An 18,268-nucleotide genomic window follows, 5' to 3' on the forward strand; every position below is an offset into this window, starting at 1 on the left:
CGAGCCAAAAGGACCTGGCCCACACCCACATCTAATGGCCCAATCAGAGTGCAAAGCTGAGAATGACTGACGCTTCCTTCATCCAATAAAATACCAGGGATCCGGGGCGTGACCCAGAGGTCCCACCTCTTTTGTCCCAGCGGAGGCTCGGCCCTAATTGGCAGTTTGGTATCCTACGAAGGCCCAGAAATTCGAACGTAGGGGCTGAACCCCACCGCAGACCAACCAGGAAGAGGTGACGTTTTAAGTCCCGCCTCCCTGTTCCTTTGAACGAATTCCTGGCTCTGGGGGCGGGGGATGATGAAGTGTCTGTCTAATAGGAAGACGGCGCGGCGAGCGCTCGCCCGGTTATTGGCCGAGTAAAGTAAACAGAGGGCGGGCCGGGGCGGGGCGTGCCGGCGCCGGGGTGGCCCCCGGGAGGGGGCGCAGAGTGCTCGGCGGGCGGCGGCGGCCGGGGAGGCCCGGGAGGCCGCGGCGCGGTCACTGCGAGCCGAGCCGAGCCGCGCCGATCGCCATCCGGCCCCGGCTCCCTCGCGCAATCCCGGCCGGTGGCGCGGCCCGGCGGGCCCGGCGGTGCCGCAGCCCATGGAGCTCGAGAACATCGTAGCGAACACGGTGCTACTCAAGGCCCGGGAAGGTGAGGCTTTTGGGTGCGGAGAACGCGGGTGCGCGGCCTCAGAGCTCGACCGAGTGCCTCAGCCGCCCGATCCCCTAGGGCAGCTCGCTCCGTGCCCCGCACCTCGCGCAGACACGAGCCCTTCCGGCCTGTGGTCCTCTTCCTCCGCACCTGCCCCTCGGGAGCTGGAGCCTAGCAAGGGGTGGGGGTCAGGCCGCCGCCCGCGCGGCGAGGGGGTGGGGTCGTGGTGAGGGGGTGAGAGGAGGAGAGAGGAAGGAAGAGGGAAGGGTGGGACCCCAGCCCCGAGAGAGCCTCTCTGAGCCCTCTCCCAGGTGAGAGGTAAGAAGATGCCCCAGGAAGGGGAAGGGGCAGCCCACACCCCACGTGCCCGGGCCCAGACTCCGGCGCCCAGCCTGGGCCGGCACAAAGTTGGTGCAGGGTAAAAGGTTTGGAAAATATATTAACCGAGGCTCTGCCGTAGCACAGCCTATGCGAGGTGGGGAAACTGCTGGTCATATTTGCTACCAGCATGACTGCCACTTGCTCGGTGCCTCAGGACACTGGGGACAGGTGAATGGGTCACAGTTTTTGTCCTCGGGACTAGTGGGGCAGATGGGCACAGAAAAAACTGGAAGCTAAGTTTTGAAGGAAGGGAGGCATGCCAGGCTGGTAGGACTGTTAAGTGCAAGGCCTGGCAGAGGGAACCTGTCTTGTGAACCTAGTGTTGCTGAGCTCCTCAGACATTACCAGGCACCTGCTCTATGAGCATCCTGGGGATGCATAGGGACCAGACTTGGTCCTCATTGCCTTGCGGTCAGTCTACCCCTCACCTGCCACTGTTCACCTCAGTAACATAATCACCGAACACCTACTCTGTGCCCTGTCCTGTCCAGGGTGCCAGGGACCAGCAGAGAAGAAGACACTTCTTTTTGGAACTCTAGGGCAGGGAGGTCAGAACTCTTTGCTGGGCTTTCAGGCTGAAAAAGACATCTGCTTCGCCTTTCTGACCTATTTTACAGGTGGGAAACTGAGGCTTAGATCAGTGACTAGCCCCCAGGACACACAGTGAGACTGGTTGACTCACGCCTAGGACACAGGATGTCCCCAATGCAATCTGTAGGAAACCCAGTGGAACCCCCAGCTGGCACAGCATCTGGTGCCCCCTGCCTGCCCAGTGCATGTTGACCCTGGGGAAGTGCTGCCTGGGAATGGGCATGGCAGGCTGGGTCCTCAGTGCCCAGAGCCTTCCTTATCTCCTGTCCATTATCGAGTCCTGGGGCTAGGCCTTCCTCCCAGCCTCTGGGGGCATCTGCCGATTCTGTTCTGCCTCGTCATCCAGCCATCCAGGGAGGAGGGGTGGGGAGAGCCTGGCCAGGCCTCCCTCCCTAGGGCTGTAGCCAGTTCAGGCCTCAGGCCTGCTGAGAACACTGCCTTGCCTGACCAGAGAGTGTGGGCACCTTCTGATAGGCTTCCTCAGGCCATGGTGAGGCATAGGGGGTTATGGCCAGACTGAGACCAATGCCTTCACCGGAGAATCCTTACTCCAACCTGGCTCTGTCCCTCTCATCTGTGTGGCTCTAGACAAGTCTCTTCTCTCTGAACTTCAGTAACTCTTTTTGTGGGATGGTTGAGGGTGGGACCTGAAAACTAAAGGAAATCCCAGTTGTCACTGAGTTCTGAACCCTGGTCTGTAGATTGAGTGCATTGGAATCCCTTCATGAGCTGGCTGACAGCTTGGACCCTGGGCCTTTGCCAGCTTCCCAAGTGATCTGAGGCCCTGAGTGATTTGGGATTGCATGTATTCAGTTGACACCTGATGCCAGGCATGTTTGCAGTGGGAGAAGAGCTTGGGTTGTGGTCCTAGGGAGCTGGGTTAGAGTCCTGCCTCTGGGACCTCCAGCCTTCATAATCTTGGAGCAATTGACTCCTCATTTCAGGGCCTCAGTTTTCTCATAAAATTGGGCCAGGTCTGGAAGAATTGCTATGAGGATGAAGTGGGACAACACTGGAGGTGTGAACCCTCACTTAGTCCTCCTTCCTTTCCCAGGCCCCCAGAGGCACAGGGAGGGGACCAGGCTGGGGTGGGGAGGAGCCCCACTGACTCTGGTGGCAGTTCCAGGACAGGATATTTGCATGTGACTCTGCTGCTGCCTTGATGTGGCTGGGAGGAGGGAGAGGAGGAAGTAAGTGATGGGGGTAGCAGGCGGATGGAGGTGTGGGGGAGGAGTTCCCCTTCTGGGGACGCCTTGCCCTGGGTTGGGGGCCTTGCCCTGGGTCTGTTGCTCACTCACAGTGGAGCAATGACTGTTGGGTATGCTGGGTGTAGGCTGCAGGAGGGCTGCTAGCAGGTTTCCCAATGGGTACCCTACAACACTTCCTCTTCCAGGCAGCTTAGGTCAGGGAGCCTATTGGAGGACCCAGCCTTGCCCTCTCCCTAGACGGTGGCTCCTCCTGCACCATCTGCCTTCAGCCAGGCCAGATGGAAACAAGGCTGGGTAAACCATAGGGGAAACTGAGGCCAGGCAAGGGATAGTGGTAGCCTGAGGTTGCCATTGAGTTGTTGGAGCTGGGACCCACCTCTTGCCACAGCTCTACTGGGTACTGGACACAGACTCTCCTGGTCACCATCACAATACCTCTGGAGATGGCTCTGGACCTGAAATACACATGGTGAAATTGAGGTTCCTAGAGAGCAAGTGATGGGCCTGAAGTGTAAAGTGGAGATTCAAACCCGGGTCTGTAAGATTCCAAGACTCAGGCTCCTTCTACCATTTTCAACCTCATGGCCCACAGGCCACATCTAGCTAGATCTCTAACATGTTTTATTTATTGGGCTGCAGTGGGTTTTTTAAAATACAGGAACCAATATTTCATGTAACAGTCCAGAGTCTCAGCTGATTTTGAAAAGTCAGAAGAGCCGACTACACTGGGCCAGCATTCCTTCCTAGTAACAATCAAGCAGTCAGCCGTGGTTGTGCTGCAGCTGCCCCTGTTCAAAGCAGCACGCCGGGTCCAGTTCCCACACTCCTCACCACTCCCTGTTGTCTACCATCTGGCCCACATTTACTATACCTGTCTGGCTCTATAGGCATTTGAGCTGCTACCCTGGTCTCAGCAGCTACAGATGAGGGGTCAGCTAGGTAAAATGAGGCAGGTAGCAAGACCAGGAAAGCAGGGGTAGTCATCCTGAGTGCCAACCCTCCTGCCACCACTTTGTTTGCGTCTCTGATAGCTCTGATGCAGGACCCCGTAATAGGGGCCTGGAGCCTACCTGGTGACCCAGGCTGCCCTCTGCCTCTGGCATCTCTCAGGCATGTCCCACATGTCCTGGAACATCTCCCTTCTGGGCCTTGACTTACACAGTTCCCACCAGTATCGTGTCCTTCTCTTTCTTCACCTGGGAAACTCCTACCTGGTAGGAAGAAGCTGAGGCCTGCCAAAGCTACCTGGAAACCCCACTCTCCCCCAGTGGCCTGGCCTCATGCCCCTCTTGGCTCTTCCAGCCCAGAAGCCCCTAGCAGGAGGGCCTAGGGGCCCATGTGTGTCCTGGAACCCAGCGAGGGCATGTTGCAGCATGTGGAAGGAAGGCCCAAGGTGCCTCCCAGAGTGGACTGGGCCTAGGCTGGGCCCTGAAGGCCTCTGGACTGCACTGAGGGTGGAGGGGAGGCACGGCAGTGGCGGGACTCGAGACCCAGCACCTGTTTGCTTCCACAGGTGGTGGCGGGAATCGCAAAGGCAAAAGCAAGAAATGGCGTCAGATGCTGCAGTTCCCTCATATCAGCCAGTGCGAAGAGCTGCGGCTCAGCCTTGGTGAGGCCTGGGTAGAGACAGGGGGTAGGGTGGAGAGGTGAGAGGGTCCTGCTGGTGCCAGGGGGACCTCCCCCGAGACCTTGCCTCAGGGTGGAGGGGCAGGGTTGGGGGTTTCGGGGAACAGAGAAATTGAGGCCGCACCACCAACCCAGTTTCAGTTCCTGGGCTTGGGCTGGGTGGAGGACAGAGAGCACATAGGACCGCAGCCGGTGGTTGGGGTAGGCGTGGGGAGGAGGACAGGGTCAGATTGGGGGCGATCTGAGGGAAGCAACGGAAGGGAGGGCCAGGCCTCAGGCGAGCAGGGCGAGCAGGATGGAGCGGAGGGTGCTTCGGGGGCTGGAGTCAGCCCTTACTGACTGCCCGGGGAGCCCCAGGCCTGTGCTCAACCCCACCCAGCCTGGCCCTGAGGGTGCCCAGCAAAACCTTGACAAGGAGGTCCAGGCCCCCTCTGAAGGCCTGCACGTGGGCTAGGAGTACACCATGGCTGCTTCCACCGCCGGGAAGGAGGCCTAGCCTTGAGCCCGCCGGAAGCCACAGCTTCCTCCCACACTTTCGCCAGGCAGGCAGCAGGTGTGGGCTGGGCCCAAGCCGGGCCGGAACCTCACAGACCGCACCCAACCCCAACTGTGACGTATGCAAGTGGTGTGAACCAGGAGACAGTGGCTGGAAGTGAGGACCTTGGCTCTGGAGCCACACTCCTGGCTGTGTGACCTTGGGCTAATTACTTATCCTCTCTGGGCCTTGGAGTCCCAAGCTATGATGGCAGTAACAGTAGTGCTACCTCAGTGCTGCGGTGAGGGTTCTAAAGGAGACAGTGGCTGCCATACTGCAGGGCTGGAAGCTGTTGTTAGGGCCCCGGGCCTGGTGGTGTGGACAGGAGTGCCCTGCCGGCAGGCTCCAGGTCCAGAAATCCAACAGCTCCCACCCCTGCCTGCAGAGCGTGACTACCACAGCCTGTGCGAGCGGCAGCCCATCGGGCGCCTGCTGTTCCGAGAGTTCTGCGCCACGAGGCCCGAGCTGACCCACTGCATTGCCTTCCTGGACGGGGTGGTAAGTGCAGCCCAGCCCAACACCAAGGGTGGGCAGAGGTCCTGGGCCACATGTGTCCCATCTCCCCACACCTGTTGCTGTACCCAAACCCCAAGTTTCTCTGCCTCCCACCCCTCAGGCTGAGTATGAAGTGACCCCTGATGAGAAGCGGAAGGAGTGTGGGCGGCGGCTAATGCAGAATTTTCTGAGCCACGCGGTGAGTGAGCTCTGATGGAGGGATGATGGCAGCGGTTAGAGCTCAGTGATGGGGAGAGGACTGACCACAGCTCAGGCAGAGAGTGCCCTGGAGCTGCTCCAGGCTCACCAGGCAGCACTGTGGGCATGGAGCCCAGGAGGTGGCTGGGGCTCTGGACCCTGCAGCCTGCCAGCAGCTCTGCTTCACCCTGCCTCAAGGGGAGTAGAAACCAAATTCAGCAACTGGGCAGGCTGGCGCACCTCCGGCCCATAGCCACCCCAGCACAGGCCTGAGGTCTCTGCCATCTCTGCCCTGGGAGTGGGTGGCTGGCCAAGGGAGCCCCTGCACTGACCTGTCTGTGGCTTGTCCCTAGGGTCCCGACCTCATCCCTGAGGTCCCCCGGCAACTGGTGACTAACTGTGCTGAGCGGCTGGAGCAGGGGCCCTGCAAAGACCTCTTCCAGGAGCTCACCCGGTAAGCCTCTCCCTGCCCATAGGCTGAGAATCGTGTCCTGACGGGGGCTCTTCTCTGGACCCAGAAGGCTATGAACAGTTCAGCAGGTGGTGAGGGAGCTCAGCCTCTCACCCCAGCCTTGGGCCGGCTCTGTGACCTTGGGCAGGTTGCCTCCCCTCTCTGTAGCATCTTGGGCTTCAGCCGGGATGCATGTCTCCCACCTAGGTGTGTTAGCAAGAGGGTTGGCTGAGGATGCTGCCTTTCAGGCTGAGCATACACATAACAGGAGGCCTGGCCCATCAAGCCAAGAACTTGGGGTGTCAGGGGCTGACCAGTGGGCTGGGTCTTCTCGATAGGCTGACCCACGAGTACCTGAGTGTGGCCCCTTTTGCCGACTACCTCGACAGCATCTACTTCAACCGTTTCCTGCAGTGGAAGTGGCTGGAAAGGTGAGCTCCTTGAAGGCTGGGCCGGGCTGGGCCGGGTTGTGGGGGCTCTCATGGGCGTCAGGCCCCTGATCAGCTAGTGTTTGATCCCCAACCCCTTGTCCACAGGCAGCCAGTGACCAAAAACACCTTCAGGCAGTACCGAGTCCTGGGCAAAGGTGGCTTTGGTGAGGTGAGTGGCCAGGCCAGAGCACAGCAGAGTGCAGAGGTAGGGTAGGGTGGACCCTGACAAGCCCCTTCCCCTTTGAGCCCCTGTACCCCCAGGAAGGGCACAGCTGGTCCCCATTTGCCCCATCTACCCTGGATACAGGTATGCGCCTGCCAGGTGCGGGCAACAGGCAAGATGTACGCCTGCAAGAAGCTGGAGAAGAAGCGGATCAAGAAGCGGAAAGGGGAGGCCATGGCCCTCAATGAGAAGCAGATCCTGGAGAAAGTGAACAGTAGGTTTGTAGTAAGTACAGACAGGAGACCCTTCCCTTTCCCCTGGCCATGCCTGCTCTCCCCACTCGCTGGACTAAGATCTCTTCCCTCCCAGGGGCCCCCTCTAGGCACGACTGCCTCCCCTGCCCTCAGAGATGCCTGGGAAGGGTGGGTTTGGGGAATTGACACCTGGCCTAGGGAGCAGGCTGGGCCCCAGGAAGTGGTACTAAGAAGGATTTTTCGGGTGGCTGGCACCAGCCCTGCCACCAGGTGGCCCACGACCCCTGCTTCAGGGCTCGGGCCCTCTTGGTCACAGGTGAGCTTGGCCTATGCCTACGAGACCAAGGACGCGCTGTGCCTGGTGCTGACGCTGATGAACGGAGGCGACCTCAAGTTTCACATCTACCACATGGGCCAGGCTGGCTTCCCCGAGGCTCGGGCTGTCTTCTACGCAGCGGAGATCTGCTGCGGCCTGGAGGACCTGCACCGGGAACGCATCGTGTACAGGTGCAGGGGTGTGGCCCTCCTGGCCAGGGGCCGCAACTGGGCTTGGGTGGAGGCTGCAGAGAGATGTTGGTGTGCTGGGCCTGTCACTGCAGGCACAAGTCTGTCTGGGCTCTGGCTAGGGGCTCCATGCTCACCCACACTAGGCAGACTTGAGAGGCCCAGAACCCAGGCTCTGGGGTCTGGTTGACCATGTGTGAATCCCGGCATTGTCACCCCCCTCTCACTCTGTGACCTTGGCCACTCAGCTCCCTGCTCACAACACCATTTTCTTTCCTGGGAAGCAAAGACTATAATTGCTGCCTCTCAGGTTGTTGTAGGGAATGAATGAGATAATGCTGTAAAGTACGTAGAACTCAGTAGTGGAGAGCTCCTCTTTCTGCTATTACTGGTGATGATTTCATTTGAGCCTCACAACAGCCCCATGAGGAGATGGATGAGTAGCCTCGTTTGACAGATGGAAAAGGTAGAGTCAGCCACCGGAGTGGAGGGAGAGCGGAAGCCCCTTGACACTAGGGGTGAACAAAGCTGCTGGTGATGCCTGGAAAGCTTCCCTCTGAGTGGGAACTGCCTTCCACTTGCCTAGCGAGTCCCAGGAGTCCTGGCTGCATAGATCCTTCATCTGCTCCCTCAGGTTGGGGCTGCTGCCAGGGAAGGCAGGGCTGTCTGTCCTCTGGCAGCAAAAGGCTCCCACACCTTGCTGCACATCCCATCCCAGGGGGTGAGCGAGCTAGGTGGGGGTGGCCCTGTCTGGCTGCTGGGCAAACTGAGAAGCATCTGATCCTGCCCTTCTCTCCCCACAGGGACCTAAAGCCAGAGAACATCCTACTAGATGACCACGGTGGGTGAGGGACCACAAAGGGTGGGAGAGGCATGGGGGAGGTCTGGCCCACCTGCCTAACGGGCCTCCCTGCTTCTCCACCCACATTCAGGTCACATCCGTATCTCCGACCTGGGGCTGGCTGTGCACGTACCTGAGAGCCAGACAATCAAAGGCCGTGTGGGCACTGTGGGCTACATGGGTGAGTCTCCCTTCCCCCTGGCCCGCCAGCCTCCTGGGTCCTCTCTCTGTCTTGGGCCCAGTCCCACCACCCCTGTTGGGAAGTTTCCTATACCTCAGGGAATAGAAAGAGCTGATGTTCTTCTTTTATAGATGAGGAGACCAAGACTCAGCCAGGGCCCCACACACTGTGAATCCACAGCATTCACTCACTACATATTCGTTGAGCTCCTCCTACTGGCTGGGCCTACAGGTGGCTACCAGTGAAAGACAAGGGCTTCATACCTGTTTCCATGGCCCCGGCCCTCCACTCCCGAGATCTGCCCATGCTAGAAGTGGGAGTGCCCATCTGTGGCGGAGGCCAAGATGTGGCCCCAAATTCCCCTTGGGACCACGTGACACAGTAGACAGAGCTCCAGCTATGGGCTCCACCTCTTCCTTGCTACGTGTCCTTGGGCCAGACATTCTGCTTCTCCCAACCTCACTTTCCCTGACTGTGAAGTGATCATCACCTACTCCCAGGGTTGCCTTGAAGATGAAAAGAGGCAGTAGAGGCAAAAATCGCTACCTGCCTGTCCTGGCAGGCAGTAGGTATCCAGCAAATGAGTTGCTGTCTTCTTTCCTCTCTTTGATATTAAATCTAGAGGTTGCAAACTGGCAGTCACACTAGGCCTAATTTGGCCTCCATCTGTGTTTAAATCAAATTGTTTTTCAAACAATTTGAATTGATTGCCAACATTTGATAACCCAGACAGCTTCATGTTAAAAATACGGATTTCTGACTTCTCTTGAAAAATCAGAAGACGTGGCCCCCTGCAGGGCCGTACCAGCTCCCTTTGATGGGATGTGTGCTCTCCTACTCACCTCAGTCCCCACCGGGCTGCTGATGGTGCCTGCCTGGGTGGTGCCAGTGGGTGTTTGAGCTGGTTACCCCACCTTGACCTTCATGGTGGGCGTTCCTGGGGCCCCGGGGCTCAATTCCGCCTCCTGCCCCGTCTTAACTCCTATGCTGTCCCTCCCAGCCCCAGAGGTGGTGAAGAATGAACGGTACACATTCAGCCCGGACTGGTGGGCACTAGGCTGCCTCCTGTACGAGATGATCGCAGGCCAGTCACCCTTCCAGCAGAGAAAAAAGAAGATCAAGCGGGAGGAGGTGGAGCGGCTGGTAAAGGAAGTGCCCGAGGAGTACTCCGAGCACTTTTCCCCACAGGCCCGCTCACTCTGTTCCCAGGTACAGCAGCCAGCAGGAGGCCCACCCGGCCAGGGCTGGGGCTGGGGGCACCTCTCCCGGGGCTACCCTGACCACCCTGCCTTGCCGTAGCTCCTCTGCAAGGACCCTGCGGAGCGCCTGGGGTGTGGGGGGGGCGGTGCCCGCGAGGTGAAGGAGCACCCCCTCTTCAAGAAGCTGAACTTCAAGCGGCTGGGAGCCGGCATGCTAGAACCACCCTTCAAGCCTGATGTGAGTGCTGCCCACTCCTGCTGAGGGCAGGGCCAAACCCTGGCTGGGGGACAGGGGTGGGCAGGAAGGGTTGGGGGCTCTTGGAGGATTGGCTGGGACACCCTCATTGTAAGTGTTAGAAAACTCAAGTGGGTTAACCAACAGAACAGAATTCACCGGGCTCAGAAAAATGAAAAGCTGTGGGAGAGGCCTTGCTTTTGGCCTACCCGATCCAGGGCTCCAACAATGTTGCAGGAATTCCATCTTCCTCTCTGACCACTACTGGTCAGTGTGCAGGCTTCTCTTTCAGGCAGCTGTCCCCAGGGTGTGGCAGGCGTACATCTTAACAGCTCAGCCACCCTAGAAGACAGAGTGCCTCTTGCCCAATAATTTCAAAAGAAGTCCGAAAAGGAAAAAGAAGGCCTGCATGCCCGATTGCCCAGAGGCCCCTCAGCAGCCACACCTGGATGATATAGTTTTTTGTTTTTTTTTTTTTTGCGGTATGCGGGCCTCTCACTGTTGTGGCCTCTCCCGTTGCGGAGCACAGGCTCCGGACGCACAGGCTCAGCGGCCATGGCTCACGGGCTTAGTTGCTCCGCGGCATGTGGGATCTTCCCGGACCAGGGCACGAACCCGTGTCTCCTGCATCGGCAGGCGGATTCTCAACCACTGCGCCACCAGGGAAGCCCTGGATGATATAGTTTTTAACAGCTTTATTGAGTTCACATACCATACAGCTCACTCCTTTAAAGGATATAATTAAATGGCTTTTAGCATAGGTTGTGCAACCATCACCGCAATCAATTTTAGAACATTTTCATCACCCTTCCCCCCAAAGTACCCCATACTCATTAGCAGTCATTCCCCATTCTCCCCTCCCCTGGCCCTTGGCATCCACTAATCGACTTTGTGTGTGTGTGTGTGTGTGTCTGCGTTGTGTCTTCGTTGCTGTGCGCGGGCTTTCTCTACTTGCGGCGAGCGGGGGCTACTCTTTGATGCAGTGCACAGGCTTCTCATTTCGGTGGCTTCTCTTGTTGCGGAGCACAGGCTCTAGGCATGCAGGCTTCAGTAGTTGTGGCTTGCGGGCTCTAGAGTGCAGGCTGAGTAGTTGTGGTGCATGGGCTTAGTTGTTCCACGGCGTGTGGGATCTTTCTGGAACAGGGCTCGAGCCCATGTCCCCTGCATTGGCAGGCAGATTCTTAACCTCTGCGCCACCAGGGGAGTCCCTACTAAGCTACTTTATGTCTCTCTATATTTGCCTATTCTGGACATTTCATATTAATGGGATTATATAATATGTGGTCCTTTGTGAGTGGCTTTTTGCACTTTGCATGTTTTCAAGGTTCACCAATGTTGTAGCATTTATTGGTCCTGTATTCCTTTTTTATGACTGAATAATATTCCATTGTATGAATATGTCACATTTTGTTTGTTCATCAGTTGATTGACATTAGGGTTGTTTCCACTTTGGGGCTATGATGAATAATGCTGTTTTGAGCATTCACATACAAGTTTTTGTGGGGACATATGTTTTCATTTCTCTGGGACATACACCTAGAAGTTGAATGCTGGCTCATATGGTAACACTATGTTTAACCTTTTGGGGAACTGCCATACTTTTCCAAAAAGCAGCTGTATGATTTTACATGATGATATTTTGACATCCTTAACAGTAGGACTTAGAAAAAAATGATGTTAAAAAAAAAAAGAAAGAAAAAAATGTAACGATGAAAAAAGAAGTGGCCTTCTGGAGTGAGGTGGGCTCCTGGCAGAGGGCTGGGGGTGCAGGGAGGTGGGAGGAATGTTCTAAAACTTTGGTCGACTGTGAAGCAGAAGGGGATGGAATGTGCCATTGGACGTCCCAGGACAGAGGACCTATCAGCTCCAGGCCCCGCATGGGGTACCCAGCTGAGATTCAGTCTGCGCTGCCCTCACCAGTTGCACCTAGACAGCTGTATACAGGTGGAGGGGGGTGCCTGTTACTGATTCTGTATGGCACTGTGGGGGCTGGTTGGCCACCGTGGGTCAGCTCTGCAGCCTTGTCGGGCAGTGAGCAGTGAGGGATAATGAGCCCCAGTTTAGAAGGGAACTTGGGCCTCAGAGAGAAGGGACTGCCATGCTCAGGAAGTTAATGGGGCACTTGTGTTTTGTTTTGTTTTGGAAGTATAGTAGATTTACAATGTTGTGTATTAGTTTCTGGTGTACAGCAAAGTGATTCAGATATATATATGTACGAATGTATGTATGTGTATATGTGTGTGTATACATATCCTTTTTCAGATTCTTTTCCATTGTAGTTTATTACAAGGGATTGAATATGGTTCCCCGCGCTATACAGTAGGACCGTGATGTTTATCTATTTTATATATTGTAAAATATATCTGCTAATCCCAAACTCCTTATTTATCCTCCCCCCTTCCTCTTTGATAACCATGAGTTTGTTTTCTATGTCTGTGTGTCTGTTTCTGTTTTGTAAATAAGTTCATTTGTATCATTTTTTTAGATTCCATATATAAGTGATGTCATGTTGAATATATTTGTCTTTGTACGACTTACTTCACTTGGTATGATAATCTCTGGGTCCATCCATGTTGCTGCAAATGGCATTATTTCATTCCCTTTTATGGCTGAGTAATATTCCACTGTACATTATTTATATACATATGTCACATCTTCTTTACCCATTCATCTGTGGATGGACACTTAGGTTGCTTCCATGTCATGGCCATTGTAAATAGTGCTGCTGTGAACACTGGGGGCACCTGCAAACCAGGAAGCTGCAAGGGTCAGGGCAAACCCAGCCCCAGCTCAGAGTTGAGCTGCCCTCCTGTCGAGGAGGGGTGTGTGTAGTGTTCCTGTCTAACCACTGCCTCTGTCCCCCCAGCCCCAGGCCATTTACTGCAAGGATGTTCTGGATATTGAACAGTTCTCCACAGTTAAGGGTGTGGAGCTGGAGGCCACTGACCAGGACTTCTACCAGAAATTTGCCACGGGCAGTGTGTCCATCCCCTGGCAGAACGAGGTGGGGAGCTGCCCAGCTGATGGGGTGGGCTTCAGAGGGGCGCCCTTGGGGGCAGTACTCACAGCTGCCTGTTCTGCGGCAGATGGTGGAGACCGAGTGCTTCCAGGAGCTGAATGTCTTTGGGCTGGATGGCTCGGTTCCCCCAGACCTGGACTGGAAGGGCCAGCCGCCTGCACCCCCAAAGAAGGGACTGCTGCAGAGACTCTTCAGTCGCCAGGTAACCCCCAGCAGTGTCCTACCTGGGTCCCCCGCCTGGCTCCAGGGGACGGTGGGTGGGAGGCAGAGCCGGTGCCTGCATGCACGGGGAGTAGGCATCCTCCAGCCGTGTCAGCGGTGCCCAGGGTCTCTGGCCTCATTCCCGCCTGTCTCCCACCCCCGGCTGGGCTCATGGCCTCTTTTCTCTTTCCAGAGGTGAGCAGTGTGGGCTCCCCATGGGTTGGCCTTGCTGCCCGGCCTTGGGGAGCCACAGACAGCCCTTCCATGGCAGAGGCGAGATGTGGGCGAAAGAAGTCTGGTGCCCGCTCCCTACCTCCCCCTCCCCACTGCTTCCATGCCCAGCACCTACAAGCTGCTAGCCTTGCTTAGCCATCTGTTTCCCCATGGCCTGCCTCCACCGGCCCCAGGGGAGAGGGCCCTGGCAGAGCCTGGGATCCACCTGGTCCTCCTTACTTCAGCCTGTTGCCAGCAGCCTCTGCACTGATGTCCACACATGTCTGGCCTGAGCTGCTGCTCTGGGCCCCTCGTGGGGAGCCCCCTCCTTGGAGCAAGGAGCTCCTGGTCTGCCCTGGCAGGGCCGCCCCAGGAGACAGCCCTGGTGGCTAACTGCGCCCGCTCTGCCTCTCTCCCTCCGTGTCTTCCCTGCCCTCCAGGACTGCTGTGGGAACTGCAGCGACAGTGAGGAAGAGCTTCCCGCCCACCTTGAGCTCCCCACCCGCCTCTAGCCCCCAGCCTGAGGCCCCGCCGGGCGATTGGCGGTAGCAGCTACTCCGAGCGCTGTTTACAGTTTTGCACAGTGGTCTTCCCCATTGTCCACTCAAGTTGTGGCCTGGGGAACACAGCCGGAGCTGTCCCCAGTGCCCTGTGCCCCTCAGCCCCTGGTCTGGCTGAGTTTGGCAAGGCCTGGACTGTCCCTGGGACAAAGGTGCGTCCCTTCAGCTCTTGTCCGTGGAGCTCGGGGCTTTCTGTATTTATGTCTTTGTACGAATGTATATAGTAACCAGAGCGTTCTTAAGACCCACCCTGGAGCTGGCAGAGGGGCTGCTGCCACACTCCAGGCACCTCAGGCCCAGCTCAGACAGGCGAGATTGGGCCAGGCCAGGCCCCTGGGCCCCCAGCACTGTGCTTGCCACCGCCGACCTCCGAGTGAGACTCGTGCCTGCCCCTGCCGCCCTGGGCTTAGGCCACCACCTCTGGGGCCCAATACTGTCCCTTCTCAGCACCTGTCAGAGCTGGATCTGGGACATCTGTGTCCCCTAGGCCTGTGCCAAAGTGTGACCAGAGATTGGGCTGGCCCTGGGACCCCTCAGTCCACTGCCCAGGCTGTCCCAGATGGGTCTGCCTCTGCCTTCCAGCTCCCAGGTCACCTCGTCCCTTGTGCTGGGCCCTGTCCTGAAGACACCTCGTGCAGAAACACCCCAGCCCAGGCCAGGGGAAGGGTAGGGGTGGGGGTGTCCCTGGCCAACCCTTAAACATTCCAGACTCCCCTCATAACAGACACATGTGCCCAGCAATAATCCACCCCTCCCTGCGTGTGCCTGTGGGCTGTGTGTGTGTGTGTGTGTGTGTGTGTGTGTGTGTGTGTGTGTGTGTGAAGGGGGCAGGCTAGGCCATGGGCCTGTGCCCCAGGCCCCAGCCCTGGCCTTTCCCAGAGTGTGATGGCCATCCTGGTCCCAGTGTTAGGGTAGCGTGGGATTACAGGGTCCCAGTTTTTCCATATTTAAAGCCAATTTTTATTACCCATTTTGTCCAATATAAGCTGCCACATGTCTGTGTGAATACAGTCCGAGCACAAACCTGGCCAGCTGCCCCTGCCTGCCTCTTTCTTGCCCCTGGTGGTCCAGGGGTCTTCCTGCTTCCCTGGCCCTGCTGGAAGTGGAAAGATATTGGAAGTGGGGATAGTGGGGGCTGCCCTTCCAGCAAGGCCTAAGGGCCCCCAGGGCTGATCTTAGGGTAGCCTCTCCAGGCAGCCAGGCTTTGGTGGCCTTTGGGCCCAGCAGCTTCCTCAGCAGGTTGAGGCCTGAGAGAAGAAGCCTTGGGTCCCCACTAGGTATGGGTCTGGCTCTGGAACCACTAGGGTGTGGACCTGTGCTGGAGAGGTGGGCTCAGCTGGCAGTATCCCCTCTGAGGCCAAGGTGGCCTGGCTGCTGCTTGTGGGTTTGGAGCAGCCTGGGGAGTAAGGTGGGAGCTGCTGTTAGGAACACCTGCCCAGTCTGTCTTACCTGGACACCTGCTGTGTGATTTGCCTAGAGCCAGTACACACGTGTTAGAGCCATTCCTCTGCTTTGCCTTTGAAGCAGGAAATGTGGCTGGGCAGAGACAGACACTGGTGATGCTGGAAGTTAGTCTGTGGCAGAGGTGGGTGGAGACCAGCCATGTGGCCATCAGGGAGGATTCTCTGAAGGTAGCAGTTGAGCCAGGTCTTGAAGGAGACATTCACCTGGGGGACAGAGGAAGTTGGGGAGCATTCCACCTGTGCAGAGACTTGGGAGTGTCAGCCTGCTGACCACAAGTCTGTCCCAGACTTCACAAATCTGTTCCTGGTCTGTAGCATCCCAGTGGCCCCAGCCCCACAGGGATGCTCTGTAACCACCATAAGTGTTTGTTCCTTGCCTCTGAGCTAGGTACCCAGTGCCACAGAGGCCACATGAGCTTTGCAGTTGGATAGCTCTGGGTTCAAGTGCCAGCCTGGCCACTTGCCAAGCTGCCTTTGCATAGGCCCTTCCCTTGTCTGGAAAGCTGGGTGTGATACCCATCGCCTCACCAGGCATCTATGAGAATCCAATTAAGTAGCCAGTCACCCCCTTGAGCCCCTGGGTCAGTGGCAGGACTCTTGCCTGTTGGGGGTATGTAGGTGCTGGGGGTCAGGCTGATGGCTATCTTAAGGACAAGTCAAGGTTCCAAGTACCAACTTCTAAGGGGCCTCTGGTGGTGGCCTAGCTCTTGGTATGTGGAGTGTGCACCGCTGCTTCTACTGACTTGAGGGAAACAGGGTAGGGAGAGGGCCTTGCCTAGGTCTTCCAGCTGGTGAGCGGCCATCGCAGGGTGGAGAGGAAGCCAGCTGAAGATGAAGAAGCTGGAGGTGAGAGGTTGGGGCTTGAGGTGCTCCGGGCTCTGTTGTGGGCGGTGGGGGGAGATAGGTATTAGTGTGCAGAGGCCACAGCCCAGCTCTGGGCAGGTGTACGAGGGTAAATGAGTGCCAGGTAGCCAGGTGGGTCCAGACCTCCCACCAGACTCCCCTTAGGCTAGGTAGGAACTTCTTGGCTAGGGTTCAACCCACCTTAAAGTTCTTACCACAGTGGATGCTTGGCAGAGAAAACTCCCAGAATTCACTTCTTAACAAACCTTGCCCAAGTTCACCTCCTCCCCATCCAGCCCTATGGTAAGAGCTGGGGGACCCAGATGGAGATGAGGCCCCTGCCAGCTTCGTGCTCTGTCTGGTAGGCAAGCAGACGTGGGGACAGTGGGACCCAGTGTGATCAGCACTGTAGCAGAGATGATGCTGGGACTGGGGGCTGACACCAAACAGGGGAGGCCCCTTGCCACAAAGGTGTCAAGTTGGCACCCTCCAGAATACAGAATCAGATGTTCCCAGGGGAGGAGACGGATGGTCTAGAGCCTCTAGTGGTTTAGGATGGCTGAATGTGGGGTAGCGGCTGGAGCGGAGGTCAGTGAGACTGCCATCCTAGGCTTTGAAAGCTGTGTTAAGATGTTGGGTCTCATCTGGAAGGTGGGGCAGTCCTGAAGGGATGTAGGTGGTTGTGTCAGGGTGTTTGCCTAGCATGTACAAAAGCACCCCATGTTTCCTTTGGGTAGACTCCCCTCAGTCCTTTTGGTTTATATGAGACTGGGCTTGCACCCCCTGCATACACATACACCTAGAGCATGTGACCCAGGTTGGGCTGTTAGGAATCTCTGGTTGCAAGTGACAGAGCTGTCCTATAGCTAACTTAGAAAGTGTTAAAGGGATATGGAGGGGCTTCCCTGGTGGCGCAGTGGTTAAGAATCCACCTACCAATGCAGGAGACATGGATTTGAGCCCTGGTCTGGGAAGATCTCACATGCTGCGGAGCAACTGGGCCTGTGCTCTAGAGCCCGCAAGCTACAACTACTGAGCCCGCGTGCCACAATTACTGAAGCCCGTGAGCCTAGAGCCCATGCTCCACAGCAAGAGAAGCCACCACAATGAGAAGCTCATGCACCGCAATGAAGAGTAGCCCACGCTCGCCGCAACTAGAGAAAAGTCCACGCGCAGCAACGAAGACCTAATGCAGCCAAAAGTTAATTTAAAAAAAAAAAAAAGGATATGGAGGAGCTGAGATGGGAAGAACCAGAACTGAGGCAGCTCATGAAGGCACAACCTCCAGAAGCAAAATGCTACAGCCATGTTTATGTCTCTGCACCACTGAGCTCCAGATCCAAGGAATCCAAATGACCAGGCTGGGAACCTGCCCATTGTACATTGGGGGCAACTAATGGGGTGAAATGAGTCCCCCCAATGAAATCAGGGTGCTCAAAGAAAAGGTAACAGATACTGGGTGGCTGAACACATATCCCTTCCCCCATACCTGGATTGGATCACCTATGGGCACTTGGCCAAAATGAATCCGAAAAGAACCTAGGGGGCTGCTAGAACTGTTGGGGAAGAATTGGGGTTCTCAGTTCCTCTGGGGCTGGATGGCTTGTGCCTAGAGCTGTGGGGTCATCCTCACCACCATTTGGAGGCAAATTTGCCTGAAAATAATGCAAACAGAAGAGAACTGAGTGGAGAGAACAGATAAATGCCTCATTCCATTGCTGGAACACAATTGTAATCACAGCTAAAATCTACCCCTGGACTTCCCAGTTACATGAGCCAAATGCCTTTGAGCTCAAGTCTGTTTGTTTTGAGGTTCTGTCACTTGGAACCCAAAATGTCCCAGCTGACATGATGGTGAAGGATGTTTTTGGAAGACCACCCTAAGCATGGTGGAGAATTTGGACTGGAAACAACCCAATTAAGAGGCTGATGGACAGTCAGGTTCAGACTCAGCCTAGGTAGCGGGGCCCTCACTAGAGCTCACCTCTGTTCCTTGGGGATGAGCAGGGTCCATGAAAGCCAGGGCTATGGATCCAGCA

General features: G+C 56.6%; 1 protein-coding gene across 3 annotated transcripts; it reads left to right on the forward strand.

The window, feature by feature from the left end:
* The first annotated feature begins 452 nt into the window (after nt 1-452).
* Nucleotides 453-14,950, forward strand: GRK6 (G protein-coupled receptor kinase 6). Of its 3 annotated transcripts, XM_059061646.2 has the most exons (17): nt 486-637; nt 4,331-4,426; nt 5,364-5,476; nt 5,595-5,672; nt 6,025-6,125; nt 6,461-6,553; nt 6,659-6,722; nt 6,861-7,001; nt 7,287-7,477; nt 8,278-8,315; nt 8,407-8,496; nt 9,497-9,705; nt 9,796-9,933; nt 12,797-12,934; nt 13,017-13,151; nt 13,266-13,267; nt 13,804-14,950. In XM_059061646.2, the coding sequence occupies exons 1-17, from the start codon at nt 586-588 to the stop codon at nt 13,910-13,912; spliced, it is 1,788 nt and encodes a 595-aa protein (XP_058917629.1). In that variant the 5' UTR covers nt 486-585; the 3' UTR covers nt 13,913-14,950. The 3 variants fall into 3 exon arrangements, with proteins under 3 accessions (XP_058917627.1, XP_058917629.1, XP_058917628.1); XM_059061644.2 differs by lacking the exon at nt 13,266-13,267 and having other exon boundaries at nt 453-637; XM_059061645.2 differs by lacking the exon at nt 13,266-13,267 and having other exon boundaries at nt 13,344-14,950.
* The last annotated feature ends 3,318 nt before the right edge of the window (nt 14,951-18,268 follow it).

Source organism: Kogia breviceps, chromosome 4 (genome assembly GCF_026419965.1).
Source record: "Kogia breviceps isolate mKogBre1 chromosome 4, mKogBre1 haplotype 1, whole genome shotgun sequence".
Classification (NCBI taxonomy): domain Eukaryota; kingdom Metazoa; phylum Chordata; class Mammalia; order Artiodactyla; family Physeteridae; genus Kogia; species Kogia breviceps.

What these genes read in the sequence shown, in the direction of transcription:
- GRK6 (XM_059061646.2), top strand. Translation starts at nt 586, where the DNA reads ATGGAGCTCGAGAACATCGTAGCGAACACGGTGCTACTCAAGGCCCGG. An exon ending in AGAATTTTCTGAGCCACGCG is followed by an intron (nt 5,673 to 6,024) that starts GTGAGTGAGCTC and finishes GCTTGTCCCTAG; the next exon opens with GGTCCCGACCTCATCCCTGA. An exon ending in CATCCTACTAGATGACCACG is followed by an intron (nt 8,316 to 8,406) that starts GTGGGTGAGGGA and finishes ACCCACATTCAG; the next exon opens with GTCACATCCGTATCTCCGAC.